This window comes from Phoxinus phoxinus, assembly GCF_949152265.1.
Source record: "Phoxinus phoxinus genome assembly, chromosome: 6".
NCBI lineage: Eukaryota > Metazoa > Chordata > Actinopteri > Cypriniformes > Leuciscidae > Phoxinus > Phoxinus phoxinus.
This window is the reverse complement of record NC_136881.1, coordinates 37,467,811-37,485,814: the sequence shown is the minus strand read 5'-3', so window position 1 is coordinate 37,485,814 and position 18,004 is coordinate 37,467,811. Positions and strand designations below refer to the sequence as shown.

General features: G+C 38.6%; 2 protein-coding genes and 1 long non-coding RNA gene across 4 annotated transcripts; all 3 read right to left on the bottom strand.

Moving 5' to 3' along the window:
* Nucleotides 1–738: 738 nt before the first annotated feature.
* LOC307000400 lies at nt 739–9,881 on the bottom strand. 2 transcript variants are annotated; one of them, XR_013798031.1, is made up of 3 exons: nt 9,545–9,881; nt 2,889–2,968; nt 739–1,817 (listed from the first exon to the last, which is right to left on the bottom strand). It is a non-coding gene; the product is annotated as an uncharacterized lncRNA (long non-coding RNA). The 2 variants fall into 2 exon arrangements; XR_013798032.1 differs by having other exon boundaries at nt 857–1,820.
* A 988-nt stretch (nt 9,882–10,869) lies between these two features.
* Nucleotides 10,870–13,279, bottom strand: LOC307000488 (uncharacterized protein). The gene is made up of 2 exons (XM_079616122.1): nt 13,154–13,279; nt 10,870–12,086 (listed from the first exon to the last, which is right to left on the bottom strand). Exon 2 carries the CDS (start codon nt 12,075–12,077, stop codon nt 11,472–11,474), a length of 606 nt encoding a protein of 201 aa, XP_079472248.1. The 5' UTR covers nt 12,078–12,086; nt 13,154–13,279; the 3' UTR covers nt 10,870–11,471.
* A 1,407-nt stretch (nt 13,280–14,686) lies between these two features.
* On the bottom strand, nt 14,687–17,126 carry LOC307000956 (uncharacterized protein). Its single transcript, XM_079616985.1, has 2 exons — nt 16,994–17,126; nt 14,687–15,907 (listed from the first exon to the last, which is right to left on the bottom strand). The coding sequence occupies exon 2, from the start codon at nt 15,896–15,898 to the stop codon at nt 15,296–15,298; it is 603 nt and encodes a 200-aa protein (XP_079473111.1). The 5' UTR covers nt 15,899–15,907; nt 16,994–17,126; the 3' UTR covers nt 14,687–15,295.
* Between the last annotated feature and the right edge of the window lie 878 nt (nt 17,127–18,004).

The window sequence follows — 18,004 nt, the reverse complement described above, 5'->3', positions numbered from 1 at the left end:
AGAAACATAGTAATTAAAATTCTAAGAATAAAAATATGAAAATAGTAGAAAAAGTATTGATTCATTTTGGGAGAATTAGCGATTCATTTTGGAAAAGTAGCGATTCATTTTGGAAAAAGTAGCGATTCATTTTGTGAAAAGTAGCGATTCATTTTGGAAAAAGTATCGATTCATTTTGAGAAGAGTAGCAATTCAGAATCAGAAAGAGCTTTATTGCCAAGTGTGCTTGTACACACAAGGAATTTTTCTAGGTACTGAAGCTTCCAGTGCAAATATACAAATACAAATTCAACAAGAAACATAGTAATTAAAATTCTAAGAATAAAAATATGAAAATAGTAAAAAGTATTGATTATTTTTGGGAGAATTAGCGATTCATTTTGGAAAAAGTAGCGATTCATTTTGGAAAAAGTAGCAATTCATTTTGTGAAAAGTAGCGATTCATTTTGGAAAAAGTATCGATTCCCTTAAAAAAGTAGCAATTATTTTTGGAAAAAGTATCGATTCTTTTTAGGGATGTAATGATTATTTTGAAAAAGTATCGAGTCTTTTTGGAAAAAGTATCCATTCAGTTTAAAAAGTAACGATTCTTTTTGGAAAAAGTAGCGATTCTTTTTGGAAAAAGTAGCGATTCTTTTTGGAAAAAGTAGCGATTCATTTTAAGGAACATCGATTATTTATCGAAAAAGTATCTACATTTATTAAAAAAATAACTACATCACACAAACACAAGTGAGTGGTTTTTGGAGTTTTAATACATTATCTGTTTGTATATGTCAAAGAATAAGCAACAATTATGAAACGAAATTAATATAAATCAGGGCATAAACACAGAAGACATTGATTGGTTGTTTTTTGGTCCTTCTAAATCTTGGATATTTATTTACATCAGTGCAATGAACCATTAAAAATAATTCAGTGATAAACATGCAACGGTCAACATTGTATTTTATTCTATATAATAATATACATGTAAATGTTTTTATTTTATTTCATTCCAATAAGCAATTGTCCCCAAAGGAAACAAACTGCAACATACAGCTTCAAAATGAGCTAGAATAACAAACAGCAGTGGATGAAAACTATTTAGGGCTAAATTTAATCCCTAAAACGACAGCAGCAATAATGAGCAACAGTAAAATCAAGACGCAAATCACCACACACCAGCATTTCTTACTCAGACAGGTTTCACTCTGCACTGGCTGAGGTGTGTGTGGCTGAGGTGTGTGTGGCTGAGGTGTGTATGACAGTATTGGTGGGACATGAGGATATGTGCTGGGTATGTCTATGGACACAAACTGAGGAAGATTGGGTGGATTTGTGCGGATAGGTGCTCTGAGGAATTCCTCACGGCTTAAACCTTTAATGTCCTTCATGAGTTCAATGCTAATGCAGTAAGTGTGATTCTGGTCGAAATTCACCAGATCTGAGTGCTGTGTCACATAAATGCTGTCAAATCTTTTCCACCTTGAGTTAAATAAAACAATGATGCGGTCTTTGTTGCTTTTGTCTGACCATCCTGTGTAATTCACAGTGACATATTCAGGCAGTGAGTCGGTGATGTGCAGGTTGCCCACCTCATAGTACGGGAGATAAGAGTCCGGAAGAAGATTCTCCCTGTTATAGAATCGGTGGAAACCAAAAGCGCCATTTATAGGGTTGCAGAGGGCAACCATACGACTGTTGAAATCAATCTGAACACATTCATGAGCAAACCACCACAGCAAGATCAGACCGTGTCTGGGAGGAGGCCGGCCATACTTGGACTCTTCCAGATCAGACAAATTATTCAGGGTCCTCATCGTGTTCCTGCAATCCTGCTGGGGAAAAAAAACAATGCAATAAATGTTATGATGTTATGTAAAATATACAATTATAGGAAAAACTGCAAAATGTAAAGCCAAGAAGCAACAGTAATCAGTTCGACTTCATTTAAATCAGTTAATTTCATCATCAATGGTTAAGTCTGCAGAATTGGAAAGCCTGTCATTGACAAAGTTCTGTAAATCCCCTGCTGTTGATCACTGATCACATGTTGATCACATGATCATTTATTAAATATTTGGGGTAATGGTGATGGTGTTTTCAGCTCCCAATAAGATTGTCTCTGTTTAATAAATTTGAATCTATTCAGCAGATTTTCTCTCAAAAGCAGCTCATCAAAGTCTGTTTTGACCAAGACCAAACAGCAGCCTATGTGGCATATGTGGTTTATGTGTGGTTTATTGGGACTCGATAAACTGTATATTCTATCGCCTTACACTAAATCAAGCGTAGCGTCAGTTCTGGCAGGTCACGTTAGTCAAGCTCGCATCAGCTGACTCTCAGCTGATCCACATCTACCTACACGACGCCTATCACATACATATATAAGCTCCTCAGTATTATCAGCAGCTGTAATACCCGAAATACCCTCCTCCCTCCCCAGCTCCTCCTCTCATCCAGTCAGGATTTGACGTTCTGATTCTATTGATAAATTCTCAAATCATGTTGTACTTTAAAATCTTGAATTAATGATATCTGCAATACATTCATGTTGGTTCTGTTCTGTTTACCGTAAGGGGGGTTATTGCTGCTCTTATCCATGCTAGGCCAGAACAGAACCATACCGCCAAACATAACTGTATGCTAATTGTCAATCGTGTTTGACGATAGTGGTCCTGACAGAACCCTACCAATCAGAGAAAGCTTCTTTTTTTTATTTACACACACACAAAAAAAACACACACACACAGTTTAGTATGTTTTTTAAGCCACAGGAAGTGTCCTCATAAACCACCTTACGTTGTAATACCTATGTCATAATACACATTTGTGTTCCTCATAAAGCACATATGCCAGGACAAGGGGAGCTGGCTCAAACACATCTACAGAAACTGATTACTTACAAAGAGCTGAGAAAAACTGATCCTTTGAACCGATTGCAGAGAGACGAAGGGTTAATCTGTAGTGCACTGATCTACCATTTCTGTGAAAGTAAACAGTTCAAAATCAAATATAGCTGCAAGCAGCGATTACGGGCCCAAGCCGGTGGCACCGCCACCCTGGTGCCTTTAGTTACACTAAAGGCACCGGGCTGGCGCTGCCACCGGCTTGGGCCCTCCATCGCTGCTTGCAGCTATATTTATTTATATATATATATATATATATAAAGCCGCCACCCCGTTGCCTTTCGGGTTCCTGTGCACGACAAGCAATAACGTAACCCCGCTTGACTGTCGAGAAGAAGTCTGCTTTAGAGCTTGCATCAGTGTGAGTTAGAGGATGGATACCCGACCCGAGCCCGACGGGACCCGCCGGTACCCGACGGGCCGGGCCGGGTTCGGACAGATATTTAGAAATGATGTTCGGGTTCGGGTCGGGCTCGGTCACATCAGCGCGATAAGGCATTGAACATTTTAAATTTAAAACAGCTTATGTAGGTAGCCGATGTGCCTGATGCTTTCACTTGATGCAAACGTTCGTTTTTGTGATTAAAATACATGTAAAATATTACCATAACATCCGTCTTCCTGTGTGCGGACATTTGTTTATGTAGCCGTGACAACGAAACGCGTGCATAATGTGTGCGCGCCAGGTGTTAAGAGCGCTTGTTGCTCCGCGCGCTGATGCGCTTGTCCTGTTGACATTTCCGATTGCCTTCCTACAGTTGCTTAATAAAAGCGGGCTTTCCACACAAAAAAACGTACAATTGTCATTAGTATGAGAAAAAAATGGGATTTTAACTGTCGGGCTCGGGTCGGGCTCGAACATAAATATCTTTATGCCTGTCGGGCTCGGGTCGGGTTCGGTTACTGCTCTGTCGGACGCGGGCCGGGCTCGGACTGAAAAATTTGGCCCGATCCGCACTCTAGTGTGAGTCTTTCTGCTCCCCTCCAAACACACACAGAAAAGGGGGGGGCTGTCTGTGTGTGTGCCCTCCCTCCCTCCCTCTCTCCCTCCCCACACACACACACACACACACACAGAGAATGGCAGGGGGAACTCTGTCAGAGAGAGACAAAACCACATTCAAACCAAAATATCTGACTTCCTGTTGGTCGGTGCTAATGACTGTAAACCAGAAAGTTGTCCGGCTCGATGTGCACAATATACATACCAAGTTTTGTGACTGTAGGTAAAACTAACCCCCCCACTTTTGTCAAAAGTAACACACTTCCTGCTGCCAGTTGGTGGCGCTATAACTTTGACTCACATTAGTTACATCCATGTGATCGCTCTCTTACAACAAACACGCTACTGAAGTTTCATCAAGATCAATTAATGTATGAAGATGTTATAACACATCGTGTTTCTCTTTTCTCGCCATAATTTTGTTTCCTCGCCACGGCCAAACTGTTCGAGATTTCAAAAATCCGTCAGCAATTTAGTATCCTCAATGTCTTGACGTCATGCTGACCGAGTTTGGTTGCGATTGGATGAATTTTCTAGAAAGAGTGTTTCAAATTCCAGGGGCATGCGTTTTCATACCACCCACAATAGCCGACTTCCTGTTGGGCTGGCGTAAAACTTAGAGCACGAAAGTTGTTCGGCCCGATGAGATCTAAATGTGTACCGAGTTTCATATTATTACATGCAAGCGTGTTTGATATACGGACAAGTGTTTGAATCCCATTCCAGGGGGCGCTGTCGAGCCCCCCTGCCACGCCCGGGTACCAGCTTCAGCCGCGGGTTCTGACCTGTGTGCAAAATTTCAAGAGTTTTCGAGCACGTTAAGGGCCCCAAAAGTGCCCGAGATTTTGCACACAGCAGAGAAAGGGTTAAACTAAACTAGCCCCCCTCCTCACACACACACACATACACAGATCCCCCCCTCCCCTCCCCACCCCACACAGACAGACACACACACACAGAATGCCAGAGAGACAGAGAGAGACACAATTCACATTCAAACCACAATATCTGACTTTCTGTTGGTCGGAGCTAATGACTGTAAATTAGAAAGTTGTTCGGCTTGATAAGATCAAAACACACGCTGAGTTTTGTAACTGTAGGTAAAACTATAACTAAGTTATAACACACTTTATGCATCCTTTTTTAATCATAAATTCGTTTCCTCGCCACGGCCAAACCGTTCGAGATATCAAAAATCCGTCCGCAATTTAGCATCCTCCATGTCTTGACTTCATGCACACCGAGTTTCGTGGTCATCGGATGAATTCTCTGGGAGAAGTGTTTCAAATGCCAGAACATGCGTTTCCATACAGCCCATAATAGCCGACTTCCTGTTGGACTGGCGTAAAACTTAGAGCACGAAAGTTGTTCGGCCCGATGAGATCTATATGTGTACCGAGTTTCATATTATTACATGCAAGCGTGTTTGATATATGGACATGTTTTTGAATCCCATTCCAGGGGGCGCTGCCGAGCCCCCCTGCCACGCCCGGGTCCCAGCTTCAGTCCGGCTCTAATGGCCGCGGGTTCTGACATTTGTGCAAAGTTTCAAGAGTTTTTGAGCACGTTAAGGCCCCCAAAAGTGCCCAAAAGGTAGTAAAATAATAATAATAATAAAGAAGAAGAAGAAGAAGAAGAAGAATAATAAATAAATATAGCTGCAAGCAGCGATTACGGGCCCAAGCCGGTGGCACCGCCACCCTGGTGCCTTTAGTTACACTAAAGGCACCGGGCTGGCGCTGCCACCGGCTTGGGCCCTCCATCGCTGCTTGCAGCTATATTTTTTTATATATATATATATATATATATATATATATATATATATATATATATATATATATATATATATATATATATATATATATATATATATAAAAAGCCGCCACCCCGTTGCCTTTCGGGTTCCTGTGCACGACGGGCAATAACGTAACCCCGCTTTGACTGTCGAGAAGAAGTCTGCTTTAGAGCTTGTATCAGTGTGAGTCTTTCTGCTCCCCTCCAAACACACACAGAAAAGGGGGGGGGGGGCTGTCTGTGTGTGTGCCCTCTCTCCCTCCCCTCCCCCCCACTCCACACACACACACACACACACACACACACACAGAGAGAATAGCAGGGGGAACTCTGTCAGAGAGAGACAAAACCACATTCAAACCAAAATATCTGACTTCCTGTTGGTCGGAGCTAATGACTGTAAATGAGAAAGTTGTCCGGATCGATAAGCACAATATACAGACCGAGTTTTGTGACTGTAGGTAAAAATAACCCACCCACTTTAGTCAAAAGTATCTTGAAAGTAACACACTTCCTGCTGCCAGTTGGTGGCGCTATAACTTTGACTCACAATAGTCACATCCATGTGATCGCCCTCTTACAACAAACACACTGCTGAAGTTTCATCCAGATCAATTAATGTATGAAGACGTTATAACACATTGTGTTTTTCTTTTCTCGCCATAACTTCGTTTCCTCGTCACGGCCAAACCGTTCGAGATATCAAAAATCCGTCCGCAATTTAGCGTCCTCAATGTCTTGACTTCATGCTGACCGAGTTTGGTGGCGATAGGATAATTTTTCTTGGAGGAGTATATAAAATTCCAGGGGCATGCATTTTCATACAGCCCATAATAGCCGACTTCCTGTTGGACTGGTGTAAAACTTAGAGCACGAAAGTTGTTCGGCCCGATTAAATCTATATGTGTACCGAGTTTCATATTATTACATGCAAACGTGTTTGATATATGGACCAAGTTTTTCGGACCACGTTCAAGGGGGCGCTGTTGAGCTCCCCTGCCACGCCCGGGTACCAGCTTCAGCCCAGCCCTGATGGCCGCAGGTTCTGACCTGTGTGCAAAGTTTCAAGAGTTTTCGAGCACGTTAAGGGCCCCAAAAGTGCCCGAAAAGTCCCACACAGCAGAAAAAGGGTTAAAATAAAGCCCCCCTCCTCTCTCACACACACAGACACTGAGAGAGACTGGCAAAATTCCCATCAAATCACATTCAAACCAAAATATCTGACTTCCTGTTGGTCGGAGCTAATGACTGTAAATTAGAAAGTTGTCCGGCTCGGGGAGATAAATATAAATACCGATTTTTGTTACTGTAGGTAAAACTAATACCCCATTTTTGACTAAAGGTGGCGCTACTGAGCCCCTCCACCGCGCCCGTTTCTGAAACTTCACACATGCCTAGTACCTAATAAATGTGATATGCATGTTGAGTTTCATGCAATTTGAAGCATGTTAAGAGCCTCAAATGCACCCAAAAAGAATATAAAAGTTTAAAGTGTTGCCATGGCAACAGTATTTAAGATATCAATAATTCTTTCACAGGTCTACATCTGCCGTGTGTTTACATTATACACATAAAGTTTGAAGCAAATCGGGTAAAAATAAGAGGGTGAATTCAAAGCATTTTGAAAGTGACACACTTCCTGCTGCCAGTTGGTGGCGCTATAACTTTGACTCACATTAGTTACATCCATGTGATCGCTCTCTTACAACAAACACGCTACTGAAGTTTCATCATCAATTAATGTATGAAGACGTTATAACACATCGTGTTTCTCTTTTCTCGCCATAATTTAGTTTCCTCGCCACAGCCAAACTGTTCGAGATATCAAAAATCCGTCAGCAATTTAGCGTCCTCAATGTCTTGACATCATGCTGACCGAGTTTGGTTGCGATTGGAGGAATTTTCTAGAAATTGTTTCAAATGCCAGAACATGCGTTTTCATACCACCCACAATAGCCGACTTCCTGTTGGGCTGGCGTAAAACTTAGAGCACGAAAGTTGTTCGGCCCGATGAGATCTAAATGTGTACCGAGTTTCATATTATTACATGCAAGCGTGTTTGATATAAGGACAAGTGTTTGAATCCCATTCCAGGGGGCGCTGTCGAGCCCCCATGCCACGCCCGGGTACCAGCTTCAGCCCGGCCCTTATGGCCACGGGTTTTGACCTGTGTGCAAAGTTTCAAGAGTTCTCGAGCACGTTAAGGGCCCCAAAAGTGCCCGAGATTTTGCACACAGCAGAGAAAGGGTTAAACTAAACTAGCCCCCCTCCTCACACACACACACACACACACACATACACAGATCCCCCCCTCCCCTCCCCACCCCACACAGACAGACACACACACAGAGAATGGCAGAGAGACAGAGAGAGACACAATTCACATTCAAACCACAATATCTGACTTTCTGTTGGTCGGAGCTAATGACTGTAAATTAGAAAGTTGTTCGGCTTGATAATATCAATATACACGCTGAGTTTTGTAACTGTAGGTAAAACTATAACTAAGTTATAACACACTTTATGCATCCTTTTTTAATCATAAATTTGTTCCCTCGCCACGGCCAAACCGTTCGAGATATCAAAAATCCGTCCGCAATTTAGCATCCTCCATGTCTTGACTTCATGCACACCAAGTTTCGTGGTCATCGGATGAATTCTCTGGGAGAAGTGTTTCAAATGCCAGAACATGCGTTTCCATACAGCCCATAATAGCCGACTTCCTGTTGGACTGGCGTAAAACTTAGAGCACGAAAGTTGTTCGGCCCGATGAGATCTATATGTGTACCGAGTTTCATATTATTACATGCAAGCGTGTTTGATATATGGACATGTTTTTGAATCCCATTCCAGGGGGCGCTGCTGAGCCCCCCTGCCACGCCCGGGTCCCAGCTTCAGTCGGGCCCTAATGGCCGCGGCTTCTGACATTTGTGCAAAGTTTCAAGAGTTTTTGAGCACGTTAAGGCCCCCAAAAGTGCCCAAAAGGTAGTAAAATAATAATAATAATAATAAAGAAGAAGAATAATAAATAATAATCCTAAGAAAAACAATAGGGCCTTCGCCTTTTCAAGGCTTGGGCCCTAATTAAACACACACACACACACACACATACACGTGCGCACACACACACACACACACACACACACACACACACAAACATATAAATATATATACACTGTATATAAAGTAAATATTAAAAAAGAATACACCTTTACCTTGTAGTGATACTAGACCTTACTAGACCTTTGGCACTGACTGCCTCATTTATATGGCATGATAACAGCACATAGTTGCTGATGTCACTGAACTAGTAACATAGTAACAGGAAGTACTCTAGAGGTTTGATGTGTGTTGCTCTTTTGATGAACAGAAACTCACAATGCAGAAAGCAAAACCTATATGATGTTCATGAGGGGATTACCATTAATGCTACTTTATATTAAACTAATGTCTCACTCATATTCAGATTTAATATTACAGCTTTGCCTTCTGTCTCCATGGATCTGAAATATTTATCTACATGATTGTAATAAATCATAAAGAGAATCGAGTGATAAACATGCAACGCTCAACACCATAATGATGAGCATATGTTTATAATTATATTTAAACATATTATATTCATTTATAGCATCCAAATAAGCTGTCCAAATGGAGACAAGCTGCAATACAGATGTCTGTGTTTAAAATCACTCCCTGTTCCCTGCATTACTTCACTAATATAGTCCGCTTGAAGGAGTGAATGGAAACGAGTGTGTGAATTCGGACACTGAGTGCGCTGGAAGCTCTGCCGCTTTTGCATAGTTTGTTCTTGCTGTTTAATAACGATTTAGAAATCAATTAAAAAGCAATTTACACTTCTGATATTACGCTGTATCCACATTGGACCAGCGGTTTGGGAATGGATGGATGGATGATTCGGCTGCGGCCGCCATTTGAAGAGTTGCCAAAAGCTCCATTTGCAGGGTTTCAGAAAGCAATTATATGTCCATTGGAGTCAATCTGAACACATTCATGAGCAAACCACCACAGCAAGACCAGAGTGTGTGTTTGACCAAACCTGGACTCTCTCAGATCAGACATTATACAGGGTCCTCATCATATTGATTCTGCTGGAAAATACAATGTAAAGAACACGACTGGTTTTACTCTAACAATGGCACACTTGTAATGCAAAGAAGAATATTTTTAATATCAAACCGAAAAAATGCAAAATGCAAAACCAAAAAGAAGACGAACTCCAGTTAAATCAGCTCATTTCCTCATCGGTGAACTCTGCAGAATTATTCAATATTTGGGATATTTTGATGTGGTTTTCAGATCAGCTCACAACATTAATCCATTCAGCAGACTTTCTCTCAATATCAGCACAATAAAGTTTGTTGGGTCCTAGACTATGACCGAAACACATCTGCAGACATTATTAAGAAAGTAGAAATATAAATATAAGAAATGAAAGATCACTACATCAGTACAAAGTCTGAATCCTCTAAGCAATCTTGTAGTGAGATGAACAGTTAATCTGAGGTAGAGTCAAATTTTAAGTAAAAACAAAGAAGTCCAGATCGGATGTGCTATTACAGCTAACTTGATTCTTATTCATAATTTATGTTTTTAAATAAATAAAATGTCTCTCAACAGCGACTCTCACCGTGTCATGATAATTCTGCATTTGAAAAAGATTGCAGTATCCAGTCTTGCATCTCGCAGCTTCCACAGAGTCTAAAGATGCTATATAGATGCTCCTAACCTGTTTTGTAACTGGAAAGCAATAATGATCAGCTATGAGTGCATTAAATGAATCCACCCTGCCCTGCAGAAGTGATGGGAGTGTAATATTGCCTTGTGAGGGTGGAGCAAAGATCTGCAAACAGAAACTGATGCTTCTCCATGATATTTGCATGAGCAGAAGAACTGACAGGATAATGTGAGTTAAGTGGCATTAGTTTGGTTTAATATTATTAGCACTTTAATCTTTTCTTATTGTTACTTCCCCTTTAACACCAAATTCATATTGTTTGTTCCATCAGAAATGATCAATAAAGAATGGAAATTCTGTCAACAAGCCCCAGTTTCACATTCTAGGCATATCTGCATATCTATTTCAAGGGCATCTGATATATTACACAGCTATAAAAAAAGATGCATTTACAAAAAACAAACAAACAAACAAAAAACATTCGTAGTAGCAGTTTCCAAAGTCATTTTATTTCAAACCAAGCCAGAGAAAGCACATATAAAAAAAAAAAAAAAAAAAAAAAAAAGAGGAAATAAGTAAATTAATCAAAATGTGTGTTAACAAGACATAACATGACAGAAGAAAAGTGAGTCTTTCTGAAACTTCGATTCAACTCCAATTGCTTTGCTAAATTAATCTTCGAGCTCTCGAAACTCTGCGCCGCCAACATCTGCTGGTTTACGTCGTGTAAATGCATTGTAATCAACTTTTATAAACTTGGATTAGTCTATAAAAATGACTCAATTTTTTTTTTTTTTTTTACAATCACACGTTTAATACATTTAATAATACCACCCCATCCTCACACCACTAACATTTCAAAACAGTAGGTAAGAAACGAAGTAGGCCTATCCTTTTTTCTGAAGTCACGTGACCTGAGCAGGTGCGTGTGGTCCGATTCACTCACTCGATAGATTCATAAAGGCGCGAGTTCCCGCATATCACCAATTAATATTTTATTCAGTTTAAGGTAAAAGCTTATAAAAATGTGTATATAATAATCACGATTAAAATAAGAGCATTTTAATGATTTTTTATAGCCTATTTAAAGAATGGTACACCAGGAGTCGTTGTTAGGCGGCGGCGGCGTGTTATGAAGACTCCGTGGTTTAAATCCGGCCTGTTCTTCAACAGTGTTGGAGAGCTGGGAGAGATACTGATCTAGCCTCATGTTCCTGATGTTCTGGAGGAGGCCCTGACTCACACGGAAGGTTTTTCTGCTGTCGAATCGCTTCGGGTCGCTGTGTTCAGTCACATACACCATGTTGACGCTGCCATTGGCGTCCAGACGCACAATAATCCGGTCTTTGTTACTGTCAGGAATATTTTTACTGTAATTTGCCCTGACATAATTTGGGAGCTTGTCTGCTCCTGTAAAATTCAGGTTGCCCACCTCATAGTATGGGAGATCCTGACTGGGCACAATGGGCACAATAGGAGGATCCTCTTCATCAATTCTGTTGTGGTACTTGTGAAAGCCAAAGTCTCCCTTCTGAGGCCTGAACCTCAGGACAATTTCATTACAGTCACTGATGTCTATGTAGTCATGAGCAAACCAGTACAACAGATTCAGGCCATGTCTCAGTGGCCGGGGCTGACCGAAGCCTGATTGTTTCAGCTGGGACAGTTCATTCAGTGTTTCTTGCACCATGATGGAGGACTGTGTGAGAGAAAGAGCCAATGATGAAATATTCAAACTAATAGAAAAACATAAAAAAAAAAAAAAAAAAAAAAACAGTTCACCCAAATATGAAAAATCATCATAGGCTACACACCCTCAAATTTGTCCAAACCCTGTATGAGTTTCTTTTTTGATGGACCCCATTGTATTGTTTTTCCATATGGAAGTCAATGGGGCCCATGGACTTTTAGGTGAAGTATCCCTTTAAGGGATTACTCTTAATTTTTCTATAATTTAATTGCAGTTACTTCTGATGTAATTGCATCAAATATAGAACAATTCTATATATTTGATTTAACATATAATGTTAAAATGTATGTTTTTAATGTAACCTTATCCCTTGAAATACTTTGGTCTCTTAAAGGTTCTCTAAGCGATCCTGGGTGACGTCACTTCTTGTTGACTTTCAAACTATTGCCAAACAAAACGGAGGCTAGCTAGACCCTCCCTCCTCCTCATCCGCGCACTAACCCCCAAACCCCACCCCCAAATCCTTCTTGTCGGTGATTGGCTGGAACACTGTTTGTTATGTTGTGGTGTGGGGTTAGCCCAGTTTGTTTTTGCTGCTGTTTGTGGAGCCTGGGGTGTCTACAGAGACCGCGTTCTTTAGAGTGTGTTCAGGAGACAGACAGCTAGCGGAGATATTTGCTGTATGTGACAAAAAAAATGTTTGGCCTAAAAAATGTGTGACATCGCTTAGAGCACCTTTAACAATGTATGCAATTTTACATTGTTTATTTGCCAGAATTAAAAGAGCAGTTTCATGTATTGTTCAACATTGATGTTGATATGGGATTTCGAAATTAGTAACAAATCATGCAATGATTAATTCATACAGTAATCTAATTACACTACTGTAGTTAGCTATAGTAATTAATTACTTTTTTATAGTAACTTACCCTTATAACAAGTGAGGAAATATAAAAAGAAAAATATTCCATGTAGACTCACAATTCATTTTGCAATTATATAATTGTACATTATATAATATTTGTAAGCATCACAAGCATTTAAATTATGGACAACACAAATATCTGAACTTGTACCTTGTATGGTAGACTGATCCTCTAGGTTTCTTGCAGTGATCTGGTTATTGCAGTTGTGTTCAGAGGAAGCGGCTGCAGAGCATTTTTAAATGATTCCTTCAAGACACGCCCAAGACAAGGTCAGAGCTGGGAAATAGAAACTTGAGATGTGTACTAGTTTTCTGATAACTGAATAATGCAAAGTATGTGCTAAACTTTGCCGTCGGTGTATGAATGAGTGAGTGAATAGGTGAATGTGAGGCAATATTGTAAAGCGCTTTGGTGGCCATTGGGTCTGTGAAAGCGCTATATAAATGCAGTCCATTTACCATTAAAATTATTATATAATGTCACTTGACCCCATTGCATTAATGCAACGAGTGGGATCTTGAAAATAATTTTTTTTTTTTATTATGTACATTTGCACTAATATACATATATTTACAGACAATAAGATGCAAACATATATCATGTCAGTATTATTACTGTAAACTAAAACAAACTATTAAAACCCAATTACTTTAATTGAAGAATGCATCTGAAATGTAACATTTAGCCTACATAAACACATTTAAAATAAAAAAATGTAAATAAAAAAAGCAGTTAATTGCCAAGGCAACATTTCTACAGTAATTTTTGCTTAAAAATACTAAAATTAATAAAACAAAATACATACGTAAAAGAAAAAAGCCTGACAGAAACCATACATCTACTCAAATTTAAGCTCAAATGAAAAAACTAGTATGTGATGTATGTTTGCAGCTTGTTCCTAAAAAGATGATACAACTTGAGTTAAAATCGAATTCAAAATATATTAATAAACACTTAATAGTACTAATAATAACGTGCGTGCATTGAGTTAAATGTTGTAAACATTTTGTCAGCAGTAATTATTAGGACCTAAAACATTTACACAAAGAAATCTGTCAAATGTAAGTGTATAGCGTTTAAGCATTTTACCATGACACATACATAGTGTTGGGCAAGTATTTTTTAAGTAAAATGTCTCTCAACAGCGACTCTCACCATGTCATGATAATTCTGCATTTGAAAAAGATTGTAGTATCCAGTCTTGCATCTCGCAGCTTCCACAGAGTCTAAAGATGCTATATAGATGCTCCTAACCTGTTTTGTAACTGGAAAGCAATAATGATCAGCTATGAGTGCATTAAATGAATCCACCCTGCCCTGCAGAAGTGATGGGAGTGTAATATTGCCTTGTGAGGGTGGAGCAAAGATCTGCAAACAGAAACTGATGCTTCTCCATGCCAGATATTTGCATGAGCAGAAGAACTGACAGGATAAGGTGAGTTAAATTAGTTTGGTTTAATATTATTAGCACTTTAATCTTTTCAGATTGTTGCTTCCATTTAAACACTAAAATCATATTGTTTGTTCTATCAGAAATACTCAATAAAGAATGGAAATTTTGTCAACCAGCCCCAGTGTCCCTCACGTTCTCTGAATGTAGGCATATCTGTTTTCAAGGGCATCTGATATATTACACAGCTGAGATGCATTTACAACAACAACAAAAAACATTCGATGTAGGATTTTCCAAAGTCATTTTATTTCAAACCAAGCCAGAGATATCAGAGATATTTAATAAATAAATAAAAATAAAGGAAAAAAGCAAATGAACCAAAATGTGTGTTAACAAGAGACATAACATGACAGACGAGAAATGAGTGTTTGCGTCCCAATTCGCATATCCGTCCTAAATAGTATGCGAAACTAGAATGAGTCTTTCTGAAATTTCGATTCAAATGAACCAATTGCCTAAATGAATCTTCGAGCTCTCAAAACTCCGCACTCCGACGACATCTGCTGGTTAAGTCATGTAAATGCATTCTAATCAACTTTGATAAACTTAGATTATAAAAATGAATCAAGATTGGTTTACAATCACACGTTTAATACATTTAATAATACCATCCCATCCTCACACCACTAACATTTCAAAACAAAGAAGTCACGTGACCTGAGCAGGTATGCTACTTGATCCGATTCACACACTCGAAAGATTCATAAAGATACGATTGCCCGCACGCACATCACCAATTAATATTTAATTCAGTTCAAGGTAAAAGATTATAAAAATGTGTATATAATAATCATGAATAAAATGAGAGTAGCCAAGTTTAATGACTCTTTATAGCCTATTTAAAGAATGGTACACCATGAGTCGTTGTTAGGCGGCGGCGGCGTGTTATAATGACTCTGTGGTGTAAATCCGCCCCGTACATCAGAAATGTTGGAGAGCTGGGAGAGAAACTGATCTAGCCTCATGTTCTTGATGGACTTGAGGAGGCCCTGACTCACGCGGAAGGTTTTTCTGCTGTCGAATCGTTTCGGGTCGCTGTGTTCAGTCACATACACCCTGTTGAGGTTGCCATCGGCGTCCAGACGCACAATAATCCGGTCTTTGTTACTGTCAGGAATATTTTTACTGTAATTTGCCCTGACATAATCTGGGAGCTCGTCTGCTCCTGTAAAATTCAGGTTGCCCACCTCAAAGTATGGGAGATTTTGATTGACCCGGGGCACAATAGGAGGATCCTCTTCATCAATTCTGTTGTGGTACTTGTGAAAGCCAAAGTCTCCCTTCTGAGGCCTGAACCTCAGGACAATTTCACCATGGCTGGTGATGTCTATGTAGTCATGAGCAAACCAGTACAACAGATTCAGGCCATGTCTCGGTGGCCACGGCTGACCGAAGCCTGATTGTTTCAGCTGGGACAGTTCATTCAGTGTTTCTTGCACCATGATGGAAGACTGTGTGAGAGAAAGAGCCAATGATGAAATATTCAAAATTTAAACTAATAGAAAAACATAGGCCTACAAGAAAAAACAGGTTTTAAAGGGATGGTTCACCCTAAAAAATGTGTACAAACCTGTATGGGTTTCTTTTTTGATGGAAGGCCCATGACCTTTTGGGTGAACCATCACTTTAAGAAGAAAAACAGACTTGGAATATTTTTCTCCTCGAGGTAAAACCTATATATTTTTTAAGGGAAAGTGCATTTTAGATGCTGTAGTTGATAACCATTTTTATTTTCCACCACTTTTAATTTAACTTTTTTTTTTCCATTTCAGTGATCATTTTATGACCATTACTAAAAATGCATTAATGTAATTGAATTACTTCTCCCTTGAAAAGGTAAAGTTATGGATTACTCTTGATTTTTCTACAACTTAATTGCAGTTAATTCTGATGTAATTGCATTGAATACTCTATTGACTATAGGCTTTAACATCAAAATGTAACGTCTAATGTTTAAACGTATGATTTTAATGTAACCTTCTCTCTTGAAATACTTTGGACAGTTCAATAATAATTTGTGCAATTTAACATTGTTTATTTGCAAGAATTAAAAGAGCAGTTTCATGTTCAACGCCGAGGTTGATATGGGATGTAGAAATTAGTACAAGTACTACAGTAATCTAATTACATGCACTACTGTAATTACTTTTATAGAGTAACTTACCCTTATGACAAGTGAATTCTACAAGTATAAAATATAAAAAGCAAATATTCCACATAGACTCTAAATGTTAGTGTTTTCTTTACAATTCAATACGATTATACAAAATAACCATATTAAATTTCTCTTTTCAGCAGTGCAAACATATTACAAGTACAGTACAACATATATTTCCTTTTTTTTCTTTAAGTCGCATAATTAAAATTGAGACGTTGAAATTATTTTTTTATGAAAGGACAGTGAAAACATGATGAAAAGTCAAAGTATAAAGGTTATTAGTTTCTGCTTCTCGACGTATCTCCCTAAAACCAGGTGGAAGAGAAGCACATGGGGTTTTAAGCATCACAAGCATTTAAATAAATATCTGAACTTGTACCTTGAACGTGGTGAAGACTGATCCTCCAGGTTTCTTGCAGTGATCTGGTTATGGATTGAGTTGAGTTCAGAGGAAGCTGCTGCAGAGCATTTTTAAATGATTTCAAGACACGCCCCCCTTTGAAAAGTTCAGAGCTGGGAAATAGAAACTTAAACTGTGAACTAGTTTTCGGAAATTCGGATAACTGAACAATGCAAAGTATGTACTAAAATAGTATGTGGAACAATATTAGTATGATATAATGTCAACTGACCCCATTGCATGGCGTTTAAAGCACCGAGTGGGATCTTAGAAGTTTTTTTTTATGTACATTTGCACTAATATACATATATTTACAGACAATAAGAGTACGCTATTGCAAATATGTCTCATGTCAGTGTTATTACTAAAACAAACTATTAAAACACATTTACGTCAATTGATGAATGCATCTGAACTGTAACATATAGCCTATATAAAAAAACATTTAAAATAAAAAAATGTAAGGCAACATTTCTACAGTATTTTTTCTAAAATTAATAAAACAAAATACATATGTAAATGAATATGCTTGTTCCTAAAAAAGATGATAAAAATTAAGTTAAAAAGCAAGTAATAATAATTAATAATAACTTGTGCATTGATTTAAATGTTGTAAACCATTTGTCAGGAGAAATTATTAGGAACTAAAACATTTACACAAAGAAATCTGTCAAATTTAACAGTGTATAGCGTTTAAGCATTTTACCATGACACATTACATAGACAGTGTCGGGCAAGTATATTTTACTCATTTACTGCTTTGATATGCTTTATATGAACAGATTAAACATTTATTTAAACTAATATGAGGAATTTCAGTGAAAAAAATAACTTTTCCAGACAGTCGCAATTAATTCAAATGAATTTTTATAGAGAATATGGCGGGTTTCCATTTGAATGTCTAGGCAGTTTTCCATTGGTACTAATCCTTATAATTAAATGATTTATATATTATACTTCTTAGTGTACACATTTCTCAAGACAAAAACC

Excerpts from the sequence above, each read along its gene's own strand:
- LOC307000488 (XM_079616122.1), bottom strand. The coding sequence starts at position 12,077 with ATGGTGCAAGAAACACTGAATGAACTGTCCCAGCTGAAACAATCAGGC.
- LOC307000956 (XM_079616985.1), bottom strand. The coding sequence starts at position 15,898 with ATGGTGCAAGAAACACTGAATGAACTGTCCCAGCTGAAACAATCAGGC.